Here is a 26,226-nt window from a genome sequence, read left to right on the forward strand (position 1 = left end):
GCGCTGTTCTTGTCACCTTCTGTTGATGTTACCATCTTTCCTCAGTACTACCAGACTTTGCCAGTCTGAAGTAACGCTGGGACAATTGTAGAGATGAGGCTAAACAGTTGGAAGACAGTGTTACACTGACCTCCTTCTGAGCCTGACTCTCCACCACCCAACACTTCACACTACTGCAAAGAAAATGTAATGCACTTCTGGACCAGGCAGACACATGCGACATCTACTTTGCAAGGTAGCAATGGCCATGCAAGGCGCAGGGCAATGACAGAGCAAGCTTTTGGGTCATCAGTGGCCACAGAGATCTCCAGCTTCTTCTCTTGCATTGCATGGGACACCATCCTGTATGGTCTTAGATTGGTTTTGTATCAGATCACGGGATTAAAAGGGAGTGACAAAGTCACTATTCCTCTCAGCAGAGCCAATACATGCACATTCTTTGGCTGCAGTCTCTCCTACTCCACAGAGCCATGCACAAGCCAGAGCTGGTCCATGTCCTGCAAGACCACTCTGTCTAGTCCAGGGAGTCAAGGAGCAGGTGTGTGGCCACCATCTGACGCTGTAGGATCAGGGTCCTCTCTCTTGCAAAAGAAGACCCACAGAGGCACAAAATATACAAAACCTACAACACAGATCTAATGGTTTCCTTCCAATCCTTCAGTATTTTAAATCACCTAGGATGCTGCCTATGGCTGTAGGTAGCCATTCAAGACAAAACATTCAAGACCAGGCAGGTTTCTGGGCTATCAGTATGGTCTTAAATGTTTTAGCACAGAGGAACAAGTTACATTCTGCACAAACAGGCTTAATTTTTGGAGACATCAGTGATCACTCCTTAGGCTTTTGCTGACCACGGTCCATAATAGCAGGGTTGGTATTAGTGACACTTCAGCAAGCAAAATCCCCCTACATAATAACTGAAAAAGCTGCAAGTAGGACCCAGAAACAGACCTAGGATGCTTTTAGAATAGACACAAAGAAATTGATTTTTAATATAACACAGTGAGACCTATGTGTGCATAAACATAACAATATTTATTATAAAAGACACAAACAGGAGGGCTCAGATTGTGTAAGTGAGCAGAAGTTAAGTGTTGTCTTCTCTTGCTAAATGCTCTTTTTTTCACATTAATGTCTTCCATCTGTTTGGGATCTGACCTCAGCAGCTCAGCCGGACGTATTCATCTCCTTGCCCATTGTGTTCCCATATAAGGTGATCTCTCTTTGCCCGTGGAGCACGATTTCGATTTGCTCAGGTTTCGTTCCACTCTGATTTGCTGGCCTCTATGGTTGAGCTCTCTCACAGTTTTGCAAAGCAGTCATCCACAGCAGTAGCTATAAAGGGAGGAGAAAGTCAGGAGGAAGTGATGAAGCTGTGCCTGCAGATCTAAAGAGCTCTGGATCATTTATTTGCAGATTCCATTCTCTTTCTGCCGCACGTTGCCTCTGCATGATGTCTTTTCAATAAGCAGGTTCCATAAGCCTTTCCCGAGCAATATAAAACATCAGCCCCCCGACCCAGAGAACTGGATGGACTTATAGGGCTCAACTCTGATAATAACTCTCATGTCATTAGGAAACTTCGCTTGAAACTCTGTGTCGCTTTCCATGCAAACTAACTTGGGAATTTGGAAAATGCCCCCAGAATTATACAACAAATACATAAGAGCACTGGTCTTGGATTCTGTAAGATTTGATCCAGATTGTGTGAAGATTCTTGTGAAGATTCTGTTGTGATAGAGAGGTCAAGACCTTAATTTTTTTTTAAGCAGTAAGTTAGAAAATTCAGGCACCACTACAGACTGTAAATATCAAGCAGCAGGTGGGCAACCTGGGTAGCAGTACAGCTACTTTGGGCTGCATGTACAAATAGCACAAAACCGTTGGAAGGAAGGATCATGAAAACCTCTAACTTTAAGGACGACACAGAATCCCCTACACTTGCCCCAAGTTGGGAAGTCCCATAGAACTGGGCTCCGATGTATGATTTTGCTCCTGCCCCCAATCAATTGAGCTTTCAAATGGGCCAACAACCCAGAGCTCAGCCAGTCCAGTTCTAATGACATCTGGTCATGAAGGTCTCCTTCCCCAAGTCAGAACAATCAGACTTCATGGCTTTCCACCACAATACAGTGAAAAAATCTTTTTTTTCTTCTTATCTTAGTGCTTTCTAAAGTTTTCAGACATCCTTCCTCTTCTTTATTTGTTGCCTCTGTAATGTTACAGAGACATGAGAAGACCAGAACTTGCTTCTTGGAAGTTGTAAGGACTGAAATAATCTGATGTAAAGAATCTGAGAGCAGCAACCTCTCATTCTACCCAGTGCAGATCCCTCTCCATGTTTAGCACTGTGAGCACAATTGCTGTCTCCTCCTCTGCACTGAGGCCTGAAGAGAGGATGTGTATCAGATCTCTTCTGGGAACTTGTAGGTAAATACGATTCCTAAAGGTCAGTATACAGACTGAAAGCACAAAGGAAACATGATCAGGTTTTAAAGTTGAAATCCAGGAGTCAGGAGACTTGGATTATGTTCCTGGCTGTACCACAGCTTTCATGCACAGTCACAAGCAACCTATCCATCCCCTCTGTAACTTAGTTTAGCCAGTCAAAAGCTAGGACAGCATTGCAGTGTCACTTGTCAGGCTTCCAATGAAGACAAGTAAATTAGTATTTTATGAAGAATTTTCTGCTCCTCGGAAAGAAAAAAAAGGAGCTAACCTAAGATAGACGCAGTGCTTAGAATTGCAAAGTATTACATTTATGATTGCTATTTACTGAGTCAAATTCTGCAGTGATTTACAACCTGTGCCTTTCAATTGGCACCAATTTAATATGACTCACTGCATATTTTAATCCATCATCTGTGGAATCACATGGGATTCTAAGACTATCCAAGAAGCTAATTGCAATAGCAGAGGCTCCAAAATCCACCTATTTAAGGTCTAAGCATGGGCTTTGAAGGATCGGCAACAAAAAACTTGCACATCAAGAGACACATTTCATGAACAAGTTTCGCTTTAATGTATTTTTTGACCACTTGGTATTTTTGAAGCTCCTGTCCTTGTTTCAGTTTTAGCATAGCCAGCACTACATATTTATCGCTACTTTGAGGCACACCAACAACTGATGTTCAACCCTAAGGACATAAATTTGCCCATAACGAAGACTGGCATTCCTGTTTCACAAGGAACCTCTATACATTTTCCCACTTCAAAGAAATGAGGTAACCATTCACCTGATCCGTACATCAGCCACACTTGACACCACTTTATGCTGTCAAAGACTGCCAGAAATCTTAATTGCATAACTGCATCAATCTGTTTGTACATCTCCTACACACGCGACAACAGCCTCCCTCTTGAGAAACCACACAGCTAAGTATATCCTCTAGAGGGTGAATCTGAAACCTATTTCCACCGTTCCTTGCATCAAGAGCAGTTGCGCTGCGAAGATGCCATGCGAGACACTCGGCCCACGGTGTGCGCACCCCAGCATCACCTACAGTGACCACAGCCCTGCTTTCCACACAGCACAGCAGCACCCACCCCACCACTAAATCCCCCTCATTTTTAGCCACGGTGTTGCTCCCACCCCCCCGGCCTTGCACCACAGCACGGGGCACGACCTGCTGCTCTGGCAGCACCACCAGCTGCCCTCTGCTCAGGAGATGGGGATAAAAATTCTCAATTCCTGCCCAATTAGGGCGGGAAGGGGGAAGGAGTGAGCTTCCCAGAGCCCCCACCGAGCTGGCAAGGCGGCGGGAAGGGCTACCGGGGGACAAGCCGCGACGCCGCCGGGAGGCCTCCCGGTAGGGCCTGCCTCCCCTCAGGGAGGGAACCGGCTGCGAGGGCAGCGAAACAGGCGAGGAGAGAGCAAGAACCCGCCCTCACACCGGGAGAGCCCACCGCGTCCCGCCGGGGCGGCGGCATTCTCTACAAACCGCTCCCCCCCCCCAGCCCCGCCGCCGCTCCGCGCGTGCGCAGACGCCCCCTCGCTCGGGCCCGTTTCCAGCCGCTCCGGCGCGTGGGCAGAAAGCGCGCGGTAGCATCGGAAGTGACGCCGTCGCCCTGGCCCGGCCAACCGTTACCAGGGTAACCGGGAGGTGCGCGCGCGGGAGGGCCGGGGCGAAGGACGAGGCCTCCCCGTTACCTCAGGGTCCGGCTGCCTCCCCCCCGCGCTCTCTGTGAGGGGCCGGACCTTCCTCCCTAGGCCGCGGGCCTGAGGGGGAGGCCGGGCCGAGCCCGGGGCCAGCTCGCCGCCTCAGGGGTGCCGTGGGCCTCGCTGAGGTGGTGCCTCCACCCGCCCTCCCGGCCGCCCCCGGCTCCCTCTCCCCGCCCGAGGCCTCCCGACATCTCTTCTGTTCTTTTCTGCAGAGGTTTTCCCAGGCCACGATTATGAGTGACCAAATCCAGTTCATTGTTGAGAAGCTCAATCAGGAGCCCTTCCGGAAGAACTACAATTTAATCACGTTTGACTCCTTAGAGTCCGTGCAGCTGTTACAGCTGCTCAATGATGTTCTGGGGGAGATTGACCCAAAGGTAAGGAAGTCAATCAGAGGCGCTCAGACCTGCATAATTGCAAGCATCTTAAATGGGCTTGACGCAGAGATTTGCTTTTATTTAGGTCTGGCTCTGTATAATCTTGTGGCATGTTTGGTTTACCAAAATAGCTTGTATGAATCTTCCTGGAAGTAAATGTGCCTGGCAAGAATCCTTTCTATCTATACACCTGTGTGTTTTTAGCAAACCAGCACATGTTTCTTGGGCCAGGGATACTGGATCCTTGTCCCCTAGAGACTGATGACTTTTTCCTTGGGATACAGATCTTAACTTGGTTCATACTGACAACTGCTGTGTTCTTAAGTCAAAAGTCAGGCTGTGTCTTGCACTCATCCACAAGGCAGGAACTAATCAGGAGCTGAACCTCACGACATAGCTGTTGCAATAGGTATTGAATCTGTTTCCTTTGAGGCTACCAAAAGTGTGTAAGATCAGAAGGGATCCTTCATTCATCTGGGGTGCAGATACACATGCCTTGGTGTGCTTGGATGTTTGACTTCACTGGTGGAAGTAGTTTGTCTGCATAGATGAGGTCCTGTGACCAGGGAAAATGTATACCTAGGATAAATTTACCAGGAAACACATGTTGGAGAAAAATCTATTAGAAGAGCATTGAAGTTTGGTGATAAAAAGGATGTTCCACGTGGAGCATTTAACTTCATCGACATAATGTGATAAATGGATAAAGTCAATTATTTTAGTGTTGCTAGTTAATTAACATGACTTGGATAATTAATTTTTTTTTTATTATTATTATTATTTAGCATGCTGTTGACATTAGAGAGGAGCTGCCGGAACAAACAGCTAAAAGAATGTTGAGTCTTCTTGGTATCCTTAAATACAAACCCCCAGGAAGCGTATCAGACTTGTAAGTATCTTTTTGTCTACGAATCCTGGTAAAACATTGCTTACAGCTTAAAGGGTACCCACCTTTAATTCAGTACTTGTGTTTATTTTTGACCTCGGCTGTCCCAGTGGGCATGTTTAAAGACTTGAAGAGAGCTCCTGGCTTGTCCCTCCCTATAGGATATGGTATAGGGGGTGCCAGCAGAAGACCCCCGCAGGTCTGGGCTGCCCCTCGGGCCCCGCTGCCGCCGCTGCTATTGCGGAGTCAGCCAGGAGAGGGTGCCGCATGACTGGCAGGGTCAGCCCCTTCCCCAGCCCTGCAGAACCAAGGATTGCACCCTCCTGCGCCGGGTTATAACCCAAAAAAACCCACACTCTTCCCACGTTGCCTTTCTTCCCGAAGAATATCGCTGAAAAGGAAGAGTCGCTGTTGCTGGCTTTAGCCATTTCACGTGTTACGGGGTTTTTTATCTGTCTCAAGGTTGCAGAATCGGGATCATAAATAGCGAACTGGCATCATGAGTATTTTCTCTTTTAACAGCATTAAGAAAATCATTAGGCAAATGGAGAGGAAATGCCAAAATATTGCAAATTCTTTGTGTCAAGCCAGTGTTCTTTAGTGTGAGATTTACTGATTTTGTTGTTTTGGTATAGGAGTGCATTTCGCCAAGGGTTAGTTACTGGAAGCAAACCTGTAATTCATCCTGTCTTACATTGGCTTCTTCAGAGGACCAATGAACTCAAGAAAAGAGCTTACCTGGCACGTTTCTTAGTAAAATTGGAAGTGCCAGCGGAGTTTCTACAGGATGATACTGTGGCTGACATCAACAAACAGGTACCATTTTTCATGAATGCCAACCTTTTATGTTAATTAATTAAAGTGTCAGTAGGAGGAGGGATAAATGAATCTGGGAGTTACTGTTGAGATACGTGTTTGAGCGAGTTATGTTAAGAGCACGTTGGAATCACAGGTGAGCAAAGATTCGTAATTACAAATATATGTCTTGACCATCTTTCCTCCAGTAACCCTGAAATTGTATATTAATAGGTAGCATTGAATTAGAAGGTTTTAAGCCCATTAAGTACTGGGTACTAAATAATGTTCAGAGCCATGTTGGCCATGACCAATTTTTCTTTCTTAAACACCCTTTCTTTTTCCTTTGAACTTGACATGGATATTTTTAACTTTATAAATTACCACCTCAAACTAGTCCAGAAAATGTTATGACCAAAAGCCAATATCTCCTAATTGTCAGTATAATATTTAGCTCCTAATATTTATATTAGCCTTATCCCACTTCTGCTTCAACCATTTATTTTTTTGTGAATAAGTAAAAAATTTCTTTTTCCTGGGCTGACATTCCTACTCATTATGTTCCCACTTCTTTTGTGAGCATTAAATGTTGATTTTAGATAGTCAGAGTGGGTGGGTTTGAAATGTAGAGCTTAAAAGTGAACCAAAGTTATGTTTTTAGACCTGTATTATCTGAGGTACATATTTACCTAATTTTTATCCAGTTTCTGTGCGTTTTGTTATGTATAGTGACTTGCAAAATCACAGTGTTTTCGTGTGTTTGTAACAGGTAACTCGTTTATTAACTGTAGACATCAAAGCTGTATAGTATGATGGAAGTTTGACTAAGCCTTTTATTTTTTTGTTACTACTGACAATATTGGATTTATAACTTGGAATAACTAAGCAGAAGTAGGAAAGAGAGAAAGGAATGTAGATTGTATGTTTTTTCAGTATGTCACAGTCTTAATATGTATAAATATCCAACTCCATTATTTCCATTACGTAAGATGTGTTCCATTTTGGGATTACAATAGTGTAACAGTCTTATTAAACTTATTAAATACCCTGCTGATTAATTCATGACAGAAGCTGGGGTAATATAGTGCCTTAATGTAATTTAACAGTACCATGCAAATATTTAGATACTACTGAATTAAAGAATTTAGCCTAAAGCATTTAGATAGACAGGCTTGCAACAGAGTATTTTAAGAGAAACATTTCAAACGTGAGAGTATGGAAATCTTCTTAGACCATGGTCAGGTTTTATGGTGTATAGAATCAAGCTCAAATGTACTTTTTCAAATTATTTTTAAAAGGTACTCAGAGTACTTGCCACCTTCTCAACTCTCTTGTGACTTGGACATCAGATTGGTTGCAATATATCATTTAAAACACGAGCAACTTAAGGCATAAATCTAGTTGTCCAGTCTTCAGTGAGTTGCCCCCAGATGCCAGGAATCTTTTTTTCCACCACAGGAAGCTGGCTGTTCAGCAGTCATTTGAGTGTGTCACCTATTTTGGGTGCATATGGGGTAGCTGCAGCTTTTATTCAGTGAAAGTAAGAAACCTTCCCTTCGTTATGATCTGCCAAACTGTGTTATGCCCTTGTTGGAATCTTACCATTAGCCTTGAAATTTTGTGTCCCAATAAGGAAAAGACTTACTAAACCCCCCTTCTGAAAGATGTGGAGAATCCACACAAAGGAGAGCTGTTGAACATCACCAATTGTGAATACAGTTGCTCAGAGACTACCTGCTAGTTCATTATTTGTTAAGGTATTTAACTTCTACAATGCATGAGTGATATAATGCAGGCCAGTTGCAGTTTTACTCCTACTTTTTTGGTAGCTCATTCTGCATTGTCCAGCGTGTGCATGCCTTATCATACCTCTATTTGCCATTTAATCAAACTTTTCCTCTATTACTTTATCTTCTTCTCAGTAGCCATTTTATTGCTATTTTTTTGAATTCATTCCAGCTTGTCAGTGTGTGTCTGATATAAAAAAAAATAGAAATGAACAGAGCATTCCAGATGCTGGTTCCTCAGAGTTTTATAGAATAGAATTGCTGCTTCACTGCTCAGGGGTATGATCCCTTGGTTTGAACTGGGTTTTGCTGTTGCCATTTTGTGTTCAACATTCACATCAATTGCTCTTTCCAGGAAGTAAAAAATGACTTGATACTCTCTTTTTAGATTTTTTTCCACTTTATTGAATGGCTGTTTCTGTGGAGATTATCTTTCCTTATATCTCAGCTTGCATTTGTCCAAGTTGAATCTAAATTTACTTCCTATCCATATTTCTAAACTCTTGCTGTCCCCTGTTATTTCTCTGCCCACACAGACTTTCACACTGCCTCTCAGTTTAAGATTACTGGTGGGCAACGTACTGGTGTGGAAGTAGCACACTGTCTGCTTCTTTCTAACTACAGAACTACATATATCAATCTCTGTATTATACTGAGGGCACGATTATGCAATGTTTCAAAACTATTTCTCACATGTTAAGTCAGGTGTGCTCTTGGACTGCTTTGCTGGACTGAAGCTCAGTGCTCTATAAATTCAAGCCCTGTTACTTCGATCATATTCTTAGATCAAACTCATATGGGCTGATAAATTTACTATGTGATATCTACAGATTTACAGCAAGAGAGAACAATTTGTTAATACAACATTGTCCCTTTCAGATAACATTTCATCTTCCTGTTTGGAAAATACAGTATGTATTACAAGGGAAGAGGTGAAAAATACTGAAGAAATTGTGAAACTTCTGAGTATACCTTCAAATGGAAGATAATTCACTGTGATTTTTTATTTTTGCTTTTTAAGTTGACAAGATTTTGTGATTAAGAAAATGCCTTTAATTCTTGTTCTCACCATATTTCTATTTCTATATTTACTGTCTTAGTAGTAAAGCAACGTGTTGATTGAAAATCCTTAGACACAAAGCTCATTCTGCATGGTTTTGATTTCTTTTTATAGTATGAAGAACTGATGGAAGCATTTAAAAACCTACATAAGGAGTGCGAGCAGCTCAAAACATGTGGCTTATCTACTGCAGAAATAAGAAGGGTAAAAAAAAACCTGACAAAATTGCACAAGTTTTGTTTAGATTTTTTTTGAATGTCACTTCTATTTTTGTTGGTTTTGCGGACTCATTGCAGCGTGTAAGTTGTAGAGGTCAGAGCTGATAGACACTGCAGCTGCCTTTTTGAAACCGTTCTCTGTTGGCAAACGGATTAGAAAGTCCTCACTCGTGCTCAGAACTGAGCTTTCTGGGGCGGATTGGGAACAAGGCTGCCAAGACTCCCTTCAGCAGGATTTTCACAGAACTCCTTTCCTGTGAATGCAAAGTGATAGAAAGCCTTTTGCTTTGCTGCTATAGGGTAATAATTGCAGAGGGTGTTGAATGAATTAAGATCTTAAGTCAACAAAAATTATGATCCTGAGTGGCAAAGGTGTTCAGTAAAGATATTTGCCCTGTTTCAGAAAAAATATTTAAGCCTGTGTACAGCTTTCCAGTAAGACATATAGACAAGTTAAACAAGTGTTGAGGTAAGGTCTAAATTTGGAGAGTTTATTTGCATTTCTCTCATAGCTATCTATCTTTGCTGTTTAAAGATGGGATTAAAGGAGAATAATAATCGGAAGCATCTTTAGCACTAGGAAGTGGGTTTTTTTAACACAATTCTAATACAAAACATTGGCAACAAACATCACATGTGCAACTTCATGCAAAATTGTCTGCCAGGAAGTTGCATTAAGAACATATGTTTGACTGCATCAGGTATTGAATTCATGCTGATTTTTTCTTGGTTGTTTCTGTTTGTTTGTTTTTATTTTAGAGAAATCCACCTGCTTTTATTTTAAATGTACACAAGGACACTATTACTCAAGGATGCAGATGAGGGAATGTTAGCATAAAGAGAGTGGGAACTGTGGGGGAAGAAAGAGAGAAGGGAGAGATTGGAATTCTGGGTAGATTTAGATCAATAAAATTATAACTGCTTCACTGTATTCAGAGGAGAATTCTGATTTTTCATATTAATTTGAACAGAATTTGGTCCAGTGCATATTATATTGTAAATAAATTAACATTTGTCTATTTTTTTCTGCTTTCTAGGACATCAGTGCAATGGAAGAGGAGAAAGATCAGCTCATCAAAAGAGTAGAGCGTCTTAAGAAGAGGGTAATAAGAGAAGTAACGCTGTTACATTTCAGTGTCATAATCCTTGGCTTGCAACTCTGATTTTGGAATGCAAACAAGGATTAAGATAAACATACTGTGTGTCTAGGAAGGAATCGAGTAACTAATTGACCTACAGGGAATCTCCCTAGGCGTTAGTCCAGAGCTTTTAAGAATCTCGAGTCCAGTACTTCGCTGTCATTTCTGAGTAGTAACATGTATGGAAAGGAAGTGTTAAGTGGGCTTGTGAGACATATGATCTCTTTAATGTATTTCTCAACTATCTGACAGTAACATGCACTATTTATCCACTTGCTGTAGGTGGAGACAGTACAAAATCATCAACGAATGCTTGAAATAGCAAGACAGCTTCGCTTGGAAAAAGAGAGAGAAGAATCTTTAGCTCAACAGAAACAAGAACAAAAAAATCAGGTACTGACATAAAAGCATACCTATTAAAATAAATAGTTGTTGACATTTGTTTGGGAATCGTGCATTTAAAAAAAGTGCATCAGAACAACAGTACAGAGTTTCTCCCAACATCAGAAAATTAAATCCCATTTAAAATATAAATATCTCTGTACATTTCAAGGGAAGAGGCTTGACCCTGCAAGTTTTGAACACCTCATTCAAGGTACTTGGCTGCCTCATCTGCCACTGACATCATCCTTTAGCAGTCCCAGGAAACGTTCCATGACTTACTGTTGTAGCACTGAAAGAGAATTCTTTGTATTTATGGTAGTGAGCAAATGTTTCCTTAGTTTGATTTGTATCTCTTTGTATCTGCGCTAAGATTTCAAGGGCTGAGGAACACAGCAAGTACCTCAGCTTTTCACTGGGTGGGAGGAATATGTATCCAGGAGCAATCTTGGGATTTTGGTCCTCATGTTGGACAAAGTTGATGTTGGGAAGCACTCAAAGCAGTTCACATCTGAATATAAGGGTGGGTTTTATTCCTGAGGTATGTTGTCAAAACAAGATACTTTAATAAAACCCGGTGCCATATTTTTATATCATCTCAGTAAATTCTGTAAGATGAACTTCAACACTGTATAAAAGAGGAACCCTCCCCGGATTTCTAGTACTGCAGGTCTATATCTGGATGTGCAATCAGTGTGAATCAGTAGGCTTTTGAGCAGTTGGATCTTTGCTTGAACGTGATGTCCAGATAATTCCAGTTCTTACTACACATCCCTCAGTCACAAAAGCGCTGATTAACTGGGTGGTGTTTGGCAACAGCTTTCCAGTGTGCTCTCAAGTTGGACACTGGATTGCTGCAGTGAAGAACTGCAGTATAAGGAGAGTTATCTGCTGTAATCCTGATTGATGCTGTATTTTTCTTGTTGTTCTAGTGTTCAAGCCACTCATATTTTTGGTTGAAATTTGTTTAATGAATTTCTGCCATAGAGAAAATATCGCTTGGGAGTACAAGAATGCTTTCCTTAATTAACACTAGAGAATATCAAGTAAACCCAGGCCAATTGTTGAAAATCTGTTTTGGCACATTCCCTTGTGAAACAGATAATCACCAGATGCTTATAGCTGCCATTATTTATATTTGGGATTCTTTTTGATACTCTTTTGTTCTAGCTGTTTGGATGTGCTTATTTGTGTCCAATTCTCTCTCAAAAGTTGTTCCACGCAGAGCAGAGACTGCAAAGAGCACAGCTCCAGCTGAAAGAGATGCATCATGCAGTAGTGGATTCAAAACCTGAAAGTAAGTAGTACTCTATAAAGGCTGGGGGTTTACACTTCTCTGTTAGAAATGAAATCAAAACTGGATGGCTGTCAGTAATAGGGTAGTGCCAAAAAGCATATAAGAACTTCAGAGAATCTAAAGAAAGAACGAACTTGTGTTCTAAAGGCATGTGCTGGAAATCCTAAGCTTGAATATATCTTACCACAAAAAACCAGAGAGACAATCACTACACAAGGGGGTATCAGTCATATCTTTGAGGTCCACTTTTTTAAAATCTTAGAACAGTTAAATACTGAATACTCACCAAAATTAACAGTTGGAACTACAAAGGGTTGGAAAAAGCAGAAACCTCTTTAGAACAGACAAACTTCTGGTTTAGTAAGGGTTTATGTCTTTTGTGTTTGTAAGCGGGCACTGGTGAAATACTGCTGCTTAAAGATTTTCTCATTGAATGTATAAGTACATTGAGTACTATGTTTTATTCAGTGTAGGCTTGTTTTTCTAGTTATCTTCTATAAAATATTTGTTTGAAAAGCTTTGAGGCCTGTTTCTTACTGTAGTGCAATTTTGCGTTGTAGTTTTGTATGGTACCAAAAATAAAGCTACTTGCTAATTAAGCTTTTTTTATAGATCTTGTATTGAATATTTACACACACATGCATATATTACCATACTTATGAGTATATATAATATCTACTAGATATATCTCTATATTAAAGCCTATATATTAATATACTTGTTTACATATGAAAATACTTTTTTCTCATGATACGAACTGTGGCTGATGGAGTTGTATATTGCAGTATGACATTAATAATAGCAAAATTGCTTTTTGTTTTCAGTGATATCTCAGTCTGCAAATAATCCCAGCAAAATAAATTATACTACTTGTGGAGTAAGTTAGTAGTTTATGATAATTTATAAAAATAGCAGGTGGGAAGGAATTGTAGTTAGTAGATAAATGCGTTACTGTCTCCAAAGGCTACAATTTTTCAACTTCTAGGTTTCTGATGATTTAATCGCTTTGAAGGAAATGTAACAAGGATTAGCCTGGTGGTTTGACAACGAAACTGGGAGTTGATGTAGGGTTCTGTGTTCCAGATGTATGTGATCTTTGGCAAATTGCTTAACTGCTTTCAGTTTGTCTATTGCACTTCATTGTTAATAACACGTCACAGGACTGGTAGAGGTTCTATGTGCTGTTCATACAGGTATTGGGGTTGATTTATAGGGCAATACTTCACTGTAGGTAAAGTAGTGTGAAGGTAGAAGGCTCAGAATGGTCCTTTTCACAGGCTTATCCAATTGCATTCTAAGTTGCTATGGTAAAAAAAAAGTCATAGAATTATTTTTGTTATATGTATAAATTACTTGCAAAATGATAGAATCTGACTAATTATCAGTTTAAACTTAGTAAAGTCAGTCACTGTCCTACTCTTTCAAGTACATTTAAGATTCCAGTTGCATCACAGAACTGCTTTGGCAGCTGTTTTGAGTTAGATAATTTTTTTCATCACCACCATGTTGTGTGTTGTTATTGCTTCGTAATTTTACTTTAATTTTTTTTATGATGCTCATCAGCCACTGAAGCACAAATGGAACTAAAAGAATATCTGAACTATCTTCTTTACTCAGAGGGACCTGCAGTGGATTTTATAACTGCTCCATTTTTGCAGTAGCTATCAGGGAGTTTATACAGCAAAGCTGTGTCAACATTTCTATTTCAGTTCCTGGGGTTTTTAAAGGCCAATGGAAACTTGATGGGCTCAGTTCACAGAAGCAAAGGTAACATAATAAAAGGCCAGTAAATATGTCATTTAATCATTGAGATGAAAATAAAGATAAAGTTAACATATTTAATTTCCTTATCTTGAGTCCTGCTTGCAGGAAAGAAAAAGTGTTTCGATGTTCTGAAGAAAAACTTGGAGTCATTACTTAAGAAAACTTGTGTTGAAATTTTGCCCAAACAAAGACTTCAGGACTTAACTTTGTAATTGCTTTTCCCCATAATAGTTAAAGACACTGCCTGTAGTAGCAATTACAGAATGCCAACTGTGTTTTTTAAATAATTGAAATTTGGTGACCACAATGCACTGAATAGGATTCCATTTATTTTAAAAGCTTTGTTGGTCTACAGATAGCACAATTTATTTTATTTTAAAAATTCCTTTTGGCTGCCGTTTGGTACCTCAGCTGGCTACTCGTATCAGTATAGCTTGTATGCTGACAATTCAGCAGCTGGTTGGTAGGTGTGGATTTTCACTGGAAGTTAGATACTTTCCTTTAAAATAGTTTTCTTCCAATTTTAATACTTCAGGTGTTTTTACTTCCAAAGTGAGATAATATGATAAGAGCTGTGGCTAATGAGTAGAAGCTTTTTTGTTTGTCTTAACAGATGCATGCTGCTTTGATTACTTCATCTTATAATTAATTTAGGATTAAATGCTTTAAAGAAATGTAAAGGAACTCTTTAAGGACTGCAACTAGCACTAGCACATATTCATGAGTATCATTAACATGCAATTAGCATCACTCTGGTGATGCTGCTAGCTGTGCCAGGAAAATACAGCTTATGGTTCATAGGTTTTTAACTCTTAGAAATATAATATTTAGAAGACTTTGTATTGTATCATGAAAACCAGTTGATTGTTACGGGATGTTCTGTAGACTAAAATTGGTCATACTGGTTTCCACAGTACAGTCCTTCCCTGTTATTAACCTCAGCACTGCTTGGGGTGTTGTTTGACTACAGAGAGGCAGTTGCTGCTGATAGCACTAAGTAATATGAATTTGCAGTTTCTGGGTGGTTTTGTGTTATTGTTGTGCTGGATATGAATAGTATTTCTATTAACACTGACCACTAGTTTGAATAACCCAGCTCATGCTTTCTCAGCAAGATTGCCATCTTTTTGCTTTGAACATCTCTGCTGGCATAAACACAAATCGTTAATGCCAAGAAGTGAACTGAATTACTGAAATTCTTGATCTCTGTCCATTTTACAGAACATTATTGTTCACTTTATTGGCAGAAATATGAAGAAGTGGATGACTAGCTTGAAAATATTGATGAAAAGAATGTGATAAGATGATTGTTGTTGATAAACAATGAAATGTGTAATTTATATACTTCATTAAGTTAATATGTAGTAACAGATTTAGAGCACTGATAATTTCAAAGGTAACGGTCAAAGAGGAATTGCTTTGTACACATGACTATTTTTATGTCATTCTGAATACTGGAGAAAAAAATAGAAATTTAGGATACTATTATTTAAATATTCCGTTTGAATGAAAACATTAGCACTTTTCTTTTCCACAGAACTCTCGTTCCCTAAAATTCTAAGTTTAAATGATCTCCACCAACACTGCAGACCACATTACAATTAAAGCTTTAGATGTATTCAGTAAAGGAGGATGGATAGGTGGAACTTTATCTTTAAATTATTTAGTTTATTATAAAGTCACTGTCAGTTGGTGCAAGGTCAAGGGTAAGGGACTTGTAAGCTGACTTGATATCCTTTAGAATACAAGTCTCATTGGTAAGATTAGCAGTATTGCCATAGTTGACTTTTTTAAGACCATTGACTCTTAACTTGTGCCCTGTTTTGAAGAAATATCAGGCAGCAAAAATTCAACGTGACCTATGTTAAACGGATTAAAAAGGGTTTATTAGAAGTTTTAGAAAGGAAATTAATCAGAGAATCATCACCGAGAGGATGTATTTCTAACAGGGACATGCAGAAATCAACGTCTGGCTCGTTATTGTTTAGTATTTACGTCAGATACCTGAAAGAAAACAGCAAATGATGACTGGTGAAATTGTCAGATGAAATAAAAATTGAGGAAATGACTGAATAACGAGGAGAGCAGACTGTAGATTCGAAGTGACCTTAATCACTTAGGAAGCAAAGCCCCTGCCAACAGTATGTATTTTAAGGAACAGCCAAATGCCATAGTATTCCTCTAGGATATGCATTCCTCTAGGTATAAGCAATGCAGTTACAGCATGTGAGACTCTTTCTGAAGAAGTGACTCTGAAAAGGACTTGTGGGTCATGGTGTAAAAATGTTAGAACTGGAGCTCCCAGTGTCAAAGATTGGATGGTCTCCATGCATTTATTTATGAAAGAAAATGGAGTAGGAGAGTTATATTACCTTTCTTTTCAGCTCTGATATGTGCAACACTGTGACCAGAATTCAAGAAGAATGTTGAAAGGTCAGAGAGGTTTTAAAAAGCATCAATAATATTTAGAAACATGGAAAGCAAAACTTCCCATGGCAAATTCAGGAAGCTTTTTAGTTTTTCAAGGAGATACAAAAGGGATGATATGATGATAATCTGTCAGTGTTTGCCTGTCCCAGGCCTCTGATGTCACTGGGAGCTGTGGATGGAATCGTTGCCTTTGCAGTGGCCTTCCTATGTGATATTGAACAAAGTGCTGACAGATAAGTCTATAAAATGATAAAATGAGTGATCCTCTTTCTTTTTTTTTTTCTTTTTAAAAAAATCAGTTATTGTTGCAAATGGTTTTGGTCTAGGACGCACAATTGGTAGCCTGTAGAGGGAAAAGAAGTAGGACCATTAGCAGAATTGTGCAGAAAAACTTGCCTGCACAATTGGTAGCCTGTAGAGGGAAAAGGACGCTGAGCACAAGATGAATCAGGTTTTAGATCCATTAGCAGAATTGTGCAGAAAAACTTGCCTCTTTCCTACATGACCGAGCAAGCGCTAAGAAACGCTTTCTCCCATCCCTCCCTTTGTAATAATAATAATAAAAAAATTGAGTGGAAAACATGAGGAGTTGCTGTTAATAGCTCTCCAGATGTAAATACGTGGTTGGCAGAACCTTGCTAAAATAACCTTAGGGCACAGAGCCAGACTTTCTGTGCAGCTTACGTATGTAGATTTTGTAACCATAAGTCAATGTTAAAACATTAAAAACAGAATTTATATGTGTAATGGAAAGATTTAAAGTATGCTTGCTTTTCTTTCCTCTAGCCTGGGAATTTGAAAAAAGAATGTTTTTCACTGAAAAAAAAAAAAAAAGTAAAACAAGTGCTGCCCTCTCTTTTTTTTTTTTTTTTTTTTAAGGTTCTGTTAAAGCAGCAAAAATAGTTCTTATGTAGTTACTTCTTCATGTGTTGAATCATATAGGAGGAAAAATATATCCCAAGTATCTTAGGAAAGAAACTACATTAGTCATGAGGGATGTTGACATCATTGTGTCTTTCCCCACTGAGATGTCGTTTTAACTCGCCTCCTTGCTGCTTGCACCATCAAGAGTAAGCACGATGCAGAAACAGACAGTGTTTAAAAGAAATTGATAATAGCTCTCAGGTTATCTGAGAAATAAATCTGGATAGTCATCAGGGCTGTACTGTGAAGTCATAGAACCCTGCTCTTATGAAAGCAATTGTTTAGGTGTGGTTATTTGCCGAATTCAGTGTCGTATCTACAATAAATTATTTAGGCATGTACATTTTTATAAGAAAACTGGAATTGTACAAGAAATAAAGTATGGGCTATACATGCAGTACCAAGAGGAAAACAAGAAATTAGTTTGATTAAATAAAAATATTAATATTTAATATCAGAATAATTTAATTGATATAGCTTTGATTTCCACACCAAAGATCTTGGTTATAAATATCAAACTGGGAATTCTGTTCCTAGTCAGTTCTGAGGTGATAATTCAGCTCACAGTGTACGTGGGAAGCTGTGCTGCATTTGCAGAGGTGGTAGATTTCTAGTGAGACATTAAAATGTGGTCCCTCCTGCCCAGCTCTCTGGTGGGCTGAGGAAGACTGGAATCGAGTTCTTCTGGAAGAAAGAAGTGGGAATTGTCTCTCAGTAAGTCCAAGCGTGTTCCTCAGGGTACAGCTGCAGAGCCAAGTGCAGGCAGAGAGTAACTCTGCTTACTGTTCTGACACCAGGATTGATGCTGTTTGTTTTGCACAAGAGAAATGACTTTTTCACGAAGGGGAAGAGATCCTGTGTTGCTTTTCATAAACACAGAAATCAACAAACTCAACTGCTGGAAAAGAGGAATTCCCGCTCATTTTCAGCTTGCGTTGATTTGACTTCGTTAACAGCGCTGCTTTCCCCAGGGTCTGTTTTCTTTCTTCTTGTTCTTGAGGCTTTCTCAAGAGCTAATGGCTTATTTCCTCTCTGGCAGCTAAACCAAGTAGCTTTCCTTTCAGTCTGAGCTGGGAGCAGAGGGTGAGGAGGATCTATCAGTACGGTCTTTGTAGAGGCAGATCCGGCAGAATAACGGGAGGCCCTTTTCTAGACTTGTATTTCACTTGGTTCTGACCTTCTTTTGTCTGTCAGTGATGTGGTTGGCAGGCTTTTTAGCCTGAGAACCAAAATCTCTGCTTTTCTCTACATCCTTTCGCGTCTGCGTTTCAGCAGCAGCAGCTGTACTATTGTAACACAAGCTTTTCTCCTTGTGCAGTATGTGACAAAGACAGAATTTCCCATTTTTCTTGGTGTTTCATGGCAATTCCATATTCACCAAATATGGAGAGAAGCTTCCCCCCCTCCCCAAACCCCAATTCTAGCAAGTAGTTTTAAAATTGCCTTTTAGTCATCTAGATGATGAAAAATGTTCTGAAATACCTATTCCCACACTCAGCTGACAGATAACTTCCAAATCTTCCTGCAGTCCTTGGCACAGGTGTCTCGGAGGAGTAATTGCACTAAGCTGCCTGTTGTCAGCAGAAGACTGTGTAATGTCATTTAAATAGATGCTTTATTTTATTCTGTTGCATTTTTCTAGCTGTGTATTGTTCTTATCTGTATGTACCTGTGTTTATTTATAAATCATCTGTTAAGGAGGTTGAAGTACTCTCCCTAGCAAGAGCCAAGTCAGCATAAGCGTGGTAACACGCAGTGTGCATCAGGCTTGTGTAAAGCAAGACTTATAAATGGGGTTGCTTTTCTCAACAGGAATTTTGATATTACTTAGGAATTTCTTCTTATTCTTTCTGGTTTATTATTATTTTCAGCACTCAGTCTATATACTGTCCTGAGATTAAACACTTGTTCTTACAAGAAAAAATATTTTGCTGTTTACAGGGATGCAATTTGTAAGCGTTCCAGCAACGTAAAAGACCCTTAAAGTAGGGATGCATTGAATTCTGCTCATTTTAAGGCTTTTTTAGATGCCAGATTGGAATAAAGTTTTATTTTAAGGATGTAACAAATCTATACATGAGCTAGGCCAAATTAGATCTTTTGTCCAGATGAAGGATTCACCCTGAGATGATTTCTGTCTGTAGATGGAATAATTCCCATGAAACAATGACCTGTGCAGTCTGTGAGTAGGACCAGCTCCAGGGTGCTGGCACCACTGCTCCTGCCAGGCAAGTTCCAATGGATTACAAGCTTCAAAAAAGCTCTGATGTGCTTTGCTGCCCCTCACCTTGTGTGCACATAAGCATTGAAATCTAGCCCTCAACTTTTAAAGAGTGTAATTCACAGCAATAACAACAAAAAGTAACAGAGAAGCCATGTCTTGATGTGTGTAAGACACGCACAGTGTTAATGGCTTTCTAAATCAGTGCTGCATGTGGAATTTTGCACCAGCTTCAGCTAGAGTTTCATGTAAGAAGGGTTTTACTTATTTATCGATGAAAAGAGTCTGTCAAGCTGTTAATAGTTGTATGTTAGAGATACAGATGGATGATAATACATATTCTATTGTTTAACATCCAGATTATAAATCTAAATCAGGTAACTGCCTGTTTCTTTGAGCGTTGAAGACTCAAATGTTATGTTGTTGTTATTGTAATCTGTTACTAAATACTTTAATGTGTCGGTGAAATCAAACTTAATTATCCACTACATTACTTTTATAGACACACACTGATTTAATTTGTTTTTAAGGTTTAATGAAGAAACTAGAAGAGGAGATAAATTTCAATTCATACCTGGTTACTGAAAAAATACCTAGAGAGCTTGAAAGTAAGAAGAATTCAACATATTTCTTACAAAAGGTGGTTGCAGAGCCAGCTATGAGTCAATCTGATCTCAGTGTACTTGAAAGCAAGGTAAGTTGACCAAGGTCACGCTTAATTTGTGTTCCATAGCAGAGTCTGAGGTTCTTGTACGCTGGAGTTTTCTTATCTCTACTTTATATCCTTGAGAAAATGTTTCATTCCCAAAGGAACATCCATTCAGTTGTAAAAGAAAAGAAGATGTGTTAATCACTAAATGCAAACCCTCAGAGAAGTTTAAAAAAACCACCAACAAACACGAAACAAACAAAACCAAACAAATCCCCCCAAACCAATCCCCAAACCCAACGCTATCCTTAAGTGCTATGTAGAAAATTGTGTTAGCAATTTGCTGTGGTATGAGCAAGAGATGTTAATTTAGCACGAAGGGGTTTGATTTTTCTTCAGTTTTCACTCATTTTAAACTCTCACTGACATCAAGGGAGTTTATACCAACTTACGGAGAATGTTTATGGGGTGGTGAACAGCGTTCTCTGAGTGACACATCTTCAGCAATATTACATCTTAATCAATGTGCAACGGCTGAGACCTTCTTAGTGTTTGGAATATGTCTGTAGTGTTTGGTCTATATCATTTAGTTTTAGTTGGTAAGACCAAAGGAAATTTGGGGATCAAATACTTGATTTAGTTTTTCAGATTTTTCCAGAAGTTAAAAGCAAATGGTGTTAGAATGAGTAAAAATCCTTATTTGTTCTATATATCCAAAATGTGCAGTGGGATTTGTTGCCACAGAAGTACGTTTATGTATTTCACTCAATGAAGTTTTCATATTTGCATAATCCTAAATGAAAGGTTAAATATCTAATGTTATGTTCTAGAAGAATTCAGAAGAATGCTAATTATTAGTATTTCTATTGATGATAATGGAAATTTACAACAGCGTTAGCTGGGGTAGGAAGACCAGTCCTACATACTACTGGGTACTCTCTTCAGTCTAAATGTCATCTTCTTTTATCAATTGGTTTTTAATATTCCCAGTATCTCCAATTCTGGCTTTGCTGTGAAAGGCAGTGAGGAAACAGAGTATTTGTAACAGATCAGAGAGTGATTTACCCATGGGCCTGAGGGCTGCCATTTGTGGTACTACTGGGTACGCTCTTCAGTCTAAATGTCATCTTATTGTATCAGTTGGTTTTTAATATTCCCAGGATCTCCAACTCTGGCTTTGCTGTAAAAGACAGATAGTGAGGAAACAGAGTATTTCTACCAGATCAGAGAGTGACTTACCCATGGGCCTGAGGGCTGCCATTTGTGTCTTGAAGCAGCGAGAGTCTTGAATGCATCAAGATTGGAGTAGCCCGTGTGTTCCCACCTAGAAGTTCAGCAGCTGCATCAACATTGGAGTAGCCCGTGTGTTCCCACCTAGAACGTGCCAAAGTCATGTAACAAAGAAATGCCCATGGGTTATTTTGGATTAGATGAGAATCAGCAGTCAAGTTTTGATGATCAGCATCAAAACTACATTCTCTTTTAAGGTTAGGACTACTTTGTAAACATAAAATCACCCCAATGCTGTTTGGGATCCCAATTGTTACACTTTTAAGGATGACAGCATTATTAAATGGTAGATTAGGTCTCAAATATTCAACTATCACTGTGATTCAGCCTCTGCTTTCCTGGTTTATTTCTTCTAATCAAAACAATACTTGTGGTTACAGTTATTTCTTTTAGGCATAGTTGAAGCCCTGTTTTGCACCTCTCCTTTCCAAGAGTATTGTTGGGTTTTTGGCAATATTTTAAAAAGCTTCAAGTTGTTGGTTTTTCAGTCTTTCTCCATGAGGTAACCTTTTGTTAGATTTTGGAAATATATTCTTTTTAATATATAATAAAAACATGTCATACACTTGGCTGTTATCACAGAATGGCCTTAGACAGCATTTATTTTTTTTTTAAGTCAGCCTTCTGTTATCTTGGTGTCTTAAAAAGGAGCTGAATTGCACCAAGCATGGGACTATCTTGCATCTTATAATATATAAACTAGGAATTTATTCACAGAAGTGAATCAATGCTGTCTTCAAATTCAGGCCTGTTCTGGCTTTTGTGAAGGAATAGAATTTACAGGAGATTTCTTTTTTTCCCAGGTGTTGGAGTATTTTTAGTCCTATTGAGCACTTTATTTGAAATACTTACCTTTCAAAGTACACAGACACTGCTCATAGAAATGGGAGAGTAATGCCCAGCACTGTACCTGCGTTACATTTGGACTTCATTGGATTTCAGCACATATTTACACTGCCTGCTTATCAGCACTCATCTAGTTAGCAGAGAATTAAAGGAAGGTTGCTAGGGCTGTGGTTTCCATGGCTGGTGAGAGTCCTGGTGTAACATTAAGTCAGGACTGGAAAAGCTGCAGTCAGTGCACGGGTGTAGCTGTGGAGGAGCTTCCAGCCCCAGTAGGACCTAAAGCTTCAGCTGGAATAAAGATCAACAATTTGAGACTATGGACAAACAGGTGCATTTTGTGGCAGTAGAAAGAGGGTACCATAGAGCTGGAATACGATGGTCTGTCACTCCTCAAAGTATTGCTGAAATTTGTTATCACTTAATATTTATTTATTCCCTTTAAACTTCGGATAAATGGTTGAATGAAAAAGAATTTTAGCTAATATTGATAAAATTACATTTTTCACATAGTATGTGACAACATCAGTTCTTTTTCTGTCTGTACCAATTCACATGTGTTCTCTCTCAATGTACACCAGTTTACTTTATTTTCAGGGCCAACGTCATGCTTCTGCCTTATCATGAAGGCACAGAACTGGAAATCCAAAAACATAGCCTCTTCCTGGCCAATACTTAATGACTCATTGAGTTTTTTGGGCATGTTTCTCTGTTTAAAAAGGGAACTAGCTGGATTGTAAATCTGGTTTGCAAAGCATTTAATTCTTGGACAAGACAGCGAAATAAAGCTCCATTTCCTTAGTTTTCTACTCTGTCTTGCAGATAAATGAAGTAAATGCACAAATGAATCAGCTTATTGAGAAAAGAATGATGAAGTATGAGCCAATTGATAGTAAATTTTCCATGTATCGCCAACAGGTAAGAAAGAACAAAACATTTTTAAGCAGAAGGAGTAGAGCAATTTCAGTCACTGATTGTTTTACGTACTGATTTTTTTCCTTAATTTATTTAGCATAAATCAGTAGAAATCCATAATAACGGAGGACAAAAAGAAAATAAATAGCTGTTGAACATATGTACATTTAGGGCTGAGTCAAGCAGTTGCTTTCAGTCATGTTAGTGAGTTTCTATTACCTGCTGTTCCTGAAGCTGTTAGGTGTTGCCCTTCAGCTGTATCGCAGTAATTCTGGAAGGATCATTTTGGAGGAGCTATTTTGGAAAAGCTCCAGCTGTGGACAGATTCTTAAAAGGCAGCATGTGGGCTGAGCGCTGCAGTCAGACCTGGATGCAAAGCTTTCAGTTATATCCCTTCCTTGTGTTTGACCACATGCTGGTTTTCCTGTTGCATCTATTAAGAAGGTATTCTTTGATTTTTTTTTCATTCTGAGGCTATGAAATAACCTTTCTCAAAAATAGACTGTCTGGTCTAGTAAATTCGCAAGTTATAAAAAGGATTTATGAACTCTGAGATTATCAGAGCTTACGCAGAAATATGAGGGATTTCTTTTCCAGGCAACCTGTACTGCTGCTAATTTTATTACAGATTTTCATGATGATGCTTATGGTGACGGCTTAAAAAATAAAAAGGCCTAAGTAAAATGTATCTATGGGAGGAAGAAAAATTGTGATAAAAGATATACTGCAGTTCCATCGCTTACGCAATACGAAACGCACCATTTTGTTTTGTAAGAGATGCTCTTCCCAAGTGAAAAGCTTCCTACATAATGTGCTGGTACCAAAGACCAACTGGCTTGTGATATAATTGTGTTCAATGGAGGAGCCACTCCAGGAGCTCAGGTTGCTGCTGTGAGTTGAAAGCGTGTGGTGGTCTTTGCTTTGCTCTGCTATGGACTGGCTTCTGGTTCATGAGATAATCATGTATCTTGTACCACAATTTGGCACTGCAGATAGCTCATGAAGCAGAGAGCTGAGATACTACCCCAGCAGAATTCTGTTAGATATATTTTTAGAAATAAAGCTGGTCCTTTTAACCTAGTCAGTGTGTATTTTGCTTCATTTTTTCTTACGTTTTCCCTTTCATATGAAGAAACCAACGATGCCTCATATGCGCATGCATCTAAATTAATGTCTTGTGTTATTTTAAAATATTTTTAAATAGTATACCTTGGCAAGATAAAAATGCTTTTTTTTCCCTGAACTAATGTGTACTTATATTCCCAAATCTGTTAGCTTCTGGTCAAATGTTAGGTACTCTTAAATATTCTGCCTTGTATAAAATATTATTTTTTAAATGCTTTATCTTCTAGACTTAAAAAAAAAAAAAATCTGTAACCCACACTATTTCTGTACTGTATTGCTTTATTCATCGTCTTCTAGTTATTTGCCAAAATTTGGTGGCTTGGTTCTGCTGTTAGTATAACATATTTCTGTAGGTTGGAGTAGGTTGCAGTTATAAAAATCTGTATTATGACATTTGTGAAATCTTGGATAACTTTCCAGTTAAGCCATGTTGGTGTATCTTACATATGCACAAAAAAGGACTAAGCAGAAGAAATGGAGCAGCTAAGATGCCTACCTTTTTCTTCAATGAAAAAGAAAAAAATGAGGTGAAGAAATATAAATCTAAAATGTAAAAGATATCAATGTGAATCTGGGAAAAAAGGGTATGTTTGAAATCTTGGCTGTACTGAGGGAAGTTGGGAGCCTGCAATCAACTTCAATGAAGTGGTTTAAGCCACTGTATATAATGCATAATCGATGCTTTTTTCTTTGCAGTGAGACATGCTCATGTTTCTTAATGAAAATCAGTTTGACAGTTAAGATGGGGTTTCAGTGGTGCAACGCCTGAAATTTAATGCGTTATAATGATTAAACAAGGCAATTTTTACTTTACTTGTCCATATGCATTTTTAATGAATTACAGGCATCTATAATTTCCCGGAAAAAGGAAGCCAAGGCAGAAGAACTTCAGGCTGCGAAGGAAGAGATGTCCAGCACTGAAAAGCAGATGCTACAGAAGACCAATCAGGCCAATGAGTTAGAAGGCTCTGAAGTTCTGAAGGGGGATGAGGTATGCAATACAACACTGGATATAAGGAAGAGGGAATTTGTAAGAGATGGATCAATATTTATTAACTTGCAATTTCCTTTTAACTTTACATTACAATAACTGCTTCTACAGTATGTTGTCAAACTACTTGGTCTCAGCATTGCATCAGATTGGCCTCTTTTTTTTTTATTACACATTTTTTGTCATCAAATTCCAAAATTATCATATTTGAAGAATTATTTTTTTTAATGTGCAGGTGGTACAATGCTGTCCAGTGCTTTGAAACGCTTTCCAGTATTTATACTGCATCAGTGCTTGGTTTATATCATAGACTCATAGAGTGGTTTGGGTTGGAAGGGACCTTAAAGATCATCCAGTTCCACCCTCCTGCCCTGGGCAGGGACACCTCCCACCAGACCAGGTTGCTCCAAGCCCCATCCAGCCTGGCCTTGAACCCCTCCAGGGATGGGGCAGCCACAGCTTCTCTGGGAACCTGTTCCAGTGTCTCCCCATCCTCACAGCAAAGAATTTCTTCCTAATACCTAATCTAAATCTCCCCTTTCTGAATATAAAACCATCCCCCCTTGTCCTATCCCTCCACTCGCTGATCAATCTCCCATCTTTCCTGCAGGCCCCCTGTAAGTACTGGAAGGCCTCTATAAAGTCTCTCCAGAGCCTTCTATTCTCCAGGCTATTTGTAGCTATTTTCAAATTATTGTTTTCAGTTATTCACATTGTACCTAATAGATTGCAAGGTATACATGGACTTAATGTCGGGCTGTCTTAACATTCCAGACTCTGAGTCAAAATAATGTCAATATCAGCACAATGATAGGGTGGTAAATAACTGACTATAAAAGTCAACAAGATTAATGAAGGGATTTGGTGTTCAAGTGATAAGTCATGTAGATTAATTTCATTATTTGATAGATAATAAAAATCTGCCTTAATATCCATTCTGTATTTTGTATATGACCATAAAGTGTAATACCA

General features: G+C 39.1%; 1 protein-coding gene across 3 annotated transcripts in view; it reads left to right on the top strand.

Moving 5' to 3' along the window:
• Positions 1 to 3,987: 3,987 nt before the first annotated feature.
• Positions 3,988 to 26,226, top strand: part of IFT81 (intraflagellar transport 81) — a 44,316-nt gene continuing 22,077 nt past the window's right edge. Inside the window, exons 1-11 of one of the 3 annotated variants that reach the window (XM_014962101.1) lie at positions 3,988 to 4,092; positions 4,375 to 4,539; positions 5,325 to 5,428; positions 6,061 to 6,241; positions 9,182 to 9,271; positions 10,323 to 10,388; positions 10,707 to 10,817; positions 12,018 to 12,102; positions 19,972 to 20,135; positions 23,046 to 23,141; positions 25,108 to 25,254. In XM_014962101.1, the coding sequence (XP_014817587.1) occupies positions 4,396 to 4,539; positions 5,325 to 5,428; positions 6,061 to 6,241; positions 9,182 to 9,271; positions 10,323 to 10,388; positions 10,707 to 10,817; positions 12,018 to 12,102; positions 19,972 to 20,135; positions 23,046 to 23,141; positions 25,108 to 25,254 (1,188 nt within the window). In that variant the 5' untranslated portion in view covers positions 3,988 to 4,092; positions 4,375 to 4,395. The other 2 variants (XM_014962107.1, XM_014962115.1) reach the window with 2 other exon arrangements.

Source organism: Calidris pugnax, unplaced genomic scaffold (assembly GCF_001431845.1).
Source record: "Calidris pugnax isolate Ruff unplaced genomic scaffold, ASM143184v1 scaffold32, whole genome shotgun sequence".
NCBI lineage: Eukaryota > Metazoa > Chordata > Aves > Charadriiformes > Scolopacidae > Calidris > Calidris pugnax.